Consider the following 2,144-nt stretch of genomic DNA (forward strand, 5'->3'; position numbering starts at 1 on the left):
TGGTCTCTAGTGATTGGATAGGCTGCATTCTCAGTGATGTCACTGGTCTCTAGTGATTGGATAGGCTGCATTCTCAGTGATGTCACTGGTCTCTATTGGTTGGATAGGCTGCATTCTCAGTGATGAATTACCGTATTGTCCAGTTCTGACCCCCGCTGTTTCTCATTCTCCAGATTCTCTTCCAGTCTGGCAATATTTTCCTCCAGTTCTCTGTTGGATGTCTGCAGTGTCTCTTGTAAAGCCTGTTCAGGAAACTGCATATTACCAAAACTCACCAGCACTGATTATAAGTAAAATAATGTATATAAAATATAAAATATAAATATAATTACATTATAAGTAAAATAAATTTATATGCTATTACTGGTGGCCACCAAAAGAGCTCCCATGCAAAACCATTTTTGAGCCCTTCATTTCTTTACTTAGAAAATTAAAAAAAAAAGTAATACTATGTATCAATTGACAGATTGAAGTGAGCCATGCCCAGGTCCATGTGACACAGTGGGGGGTCTCTGCACCCATCTGACCCCCATTTAGCATACATAAGCCCCCCTAATTCCCAGAGGTGCCTTGCAAAGTGCAGTCCGCACCAATGGCTCACTCCGGTCTCTTATAACTGCATTAACTCCTAAGAAACTTTACTTGAACTGCAAACTTCCTCTTTTTCTTACTTTCTGCTCGTCAATCTCTTCCTGCAGCTTCTGATTTCCGCATTCCTGTAACGTCTGCTGGACTTCATCATACTGGGAGAGGAAGATGAAATACAAGCTTGTGTTAGTGACTTATACAGGAAAGATACCTATAATGATATATTAGCCCCTCCCCTCCCTCCCCCCTATTGGTTAGTGAAGCAGTCCATCAAGTCGATGGGCCAATAGCCATCTCTGCTCACCTGTTTCTGCACAACGCTCAGTTTTTCTAGAACTTCACATTTGCTGTTCAGGTTTTCAGTGAATTGCTCTCCCAGCTTTGATTCCCGACCTGTAAATAAACACAGGAAATAAACACAACAAGGAAATAATGGGAGCAAAATATTTGTCCAATAATAAAGCATAAAAATATAAACACAGAGCACTTACTGGCATAACATCTGCTTTTGATCTGAAACAGAAAAATAAATTATGTCACTATTAGGTTATTGAGGATGAAAACCTACAACCAATTTGTAAATAAATCATCTTAGCAGATTGATGAAAATTAAACTCCAGTGCAAATCAAACAGCTCAATGCATGCAAAAGCTTCTCATGTGCATTATTGCATTGCAATGCCATTTAACATCAATCGCACCCCAACGCATTAACTCTGTGTGTACTAGGGTAAAACAAATTGTCTGATTTTTTTTTTATTTCTGTTCTGGTGTGCGGACAAACTGCTCATTTAAATAAGCTGCCTTAATGCAACACACAATAATGACAGATAAACCAAGCCACACATCAGAAATAAAAGGTGTGAAGCGGTTCTAGGGACTACAACAGTGCATCAGACGGCTGGTCCCCCCGCTGGTTGTAATGGTTTCTTCCTCCAGCCTCCATGTCACCATTATAAGCCATACTAATAAGGGGGTGGCAGAAGGAACCATTCCAGGAAGTGGGGGGACTAAGTTTCAGACACTCCAGGAAGTGTCAGATGTGGACATTGATTTAGTGAACGTGGCCGATAACACTTACACATCGCACAGTTCTGCAGGTAAACGCCAAGACGGACACAAACCCGACCAGCACAGTGAAAATCACCGCTTCCCAGGAACAGCCATGGAATTCCGGGCCGGGCTGCAGATCTTCCGGCAGCAAGGACACAACCTGAGTGCAGAACACACACAGTAATGTCACATAATAATAATAATAAAATCATTCAGTAATCACCCCCTCCCATCACCTGTATACTGTGAGCCAGGCACTGCCAAGCATTCTATGGTAACCCACCAGCTAGGAGGATCCATGGATCATCTGGGGGTGACACAATACAGAGATCACCTGGAGACTTGTCCAAGGATTGAGGTATGGGGGGAGGGGGGTGTACAATGACTGGGATTTGATCTGCAGGGAGGAAATCTGATAATCACCTGCGGTATGACCGAGAAGATTTTGGGCGAGTGAGAGGCAGAAATTATAGATTGGGTGAGGAATGCAATAGAAAAGGGAAG

General features: G+C 42.5%; 1 protein-coding gene across 3 annotated transcripts in view; it reads right to left on the reverse strand.

Annotated features, from left to right (window-relative positions):
- The window catches only part of MIA2 (MIA SH3 domain ER export factor 2), a 21,844-nt gene that overhangs the window by 15,704 nt on the left and 3,996 nt on the right, over positions 1 to 2,144 (reverse strand). For all 3 annotated transcript variants that reach the window (XM_072427417.1, XM_072427416.1, XM_072427418.1), the window contains exons 2-6: positions 1,669 to 1,800; positions 1,080 to 1,101; positions 893 to 981; positions 672 to 743; positions 132 to 242 (exon numbers count right to left, since the gene is read on the reverse strand). In XM_072427417.1, the coding sequence (XP_072283518.1) occupies positions 132 to 242; positions 672 to 743; positions 893 to 981; positions 1,080 to 1,101; positions 1,669 to 1,800 (426 nt within the window). The remainder of the gene's footprint in view (positions 1 to 131; positions 243 to 671; positions 744 to 892; positions 982 to 1,079; positions 1,102 to 1,668; positions 1,801 to 2,144) is intronic.

The sequence above is a fragment of the Pyxicephalus adspersus genome, chromosome 12, assembly GCF_032062135.1.
Source record: "Pyxicephalus adspersus chromosome 12, UCB_Pads_2.0, whole genome shotgun sequence".
Classification (NCBI taxonomy): domain Eukaryota; kingdom Metazoa; phylum Chordata; class Amphibia; order Anura; family Pyxicephalidae; genus Pyxicephalus; species Pyxicephalus adspersus.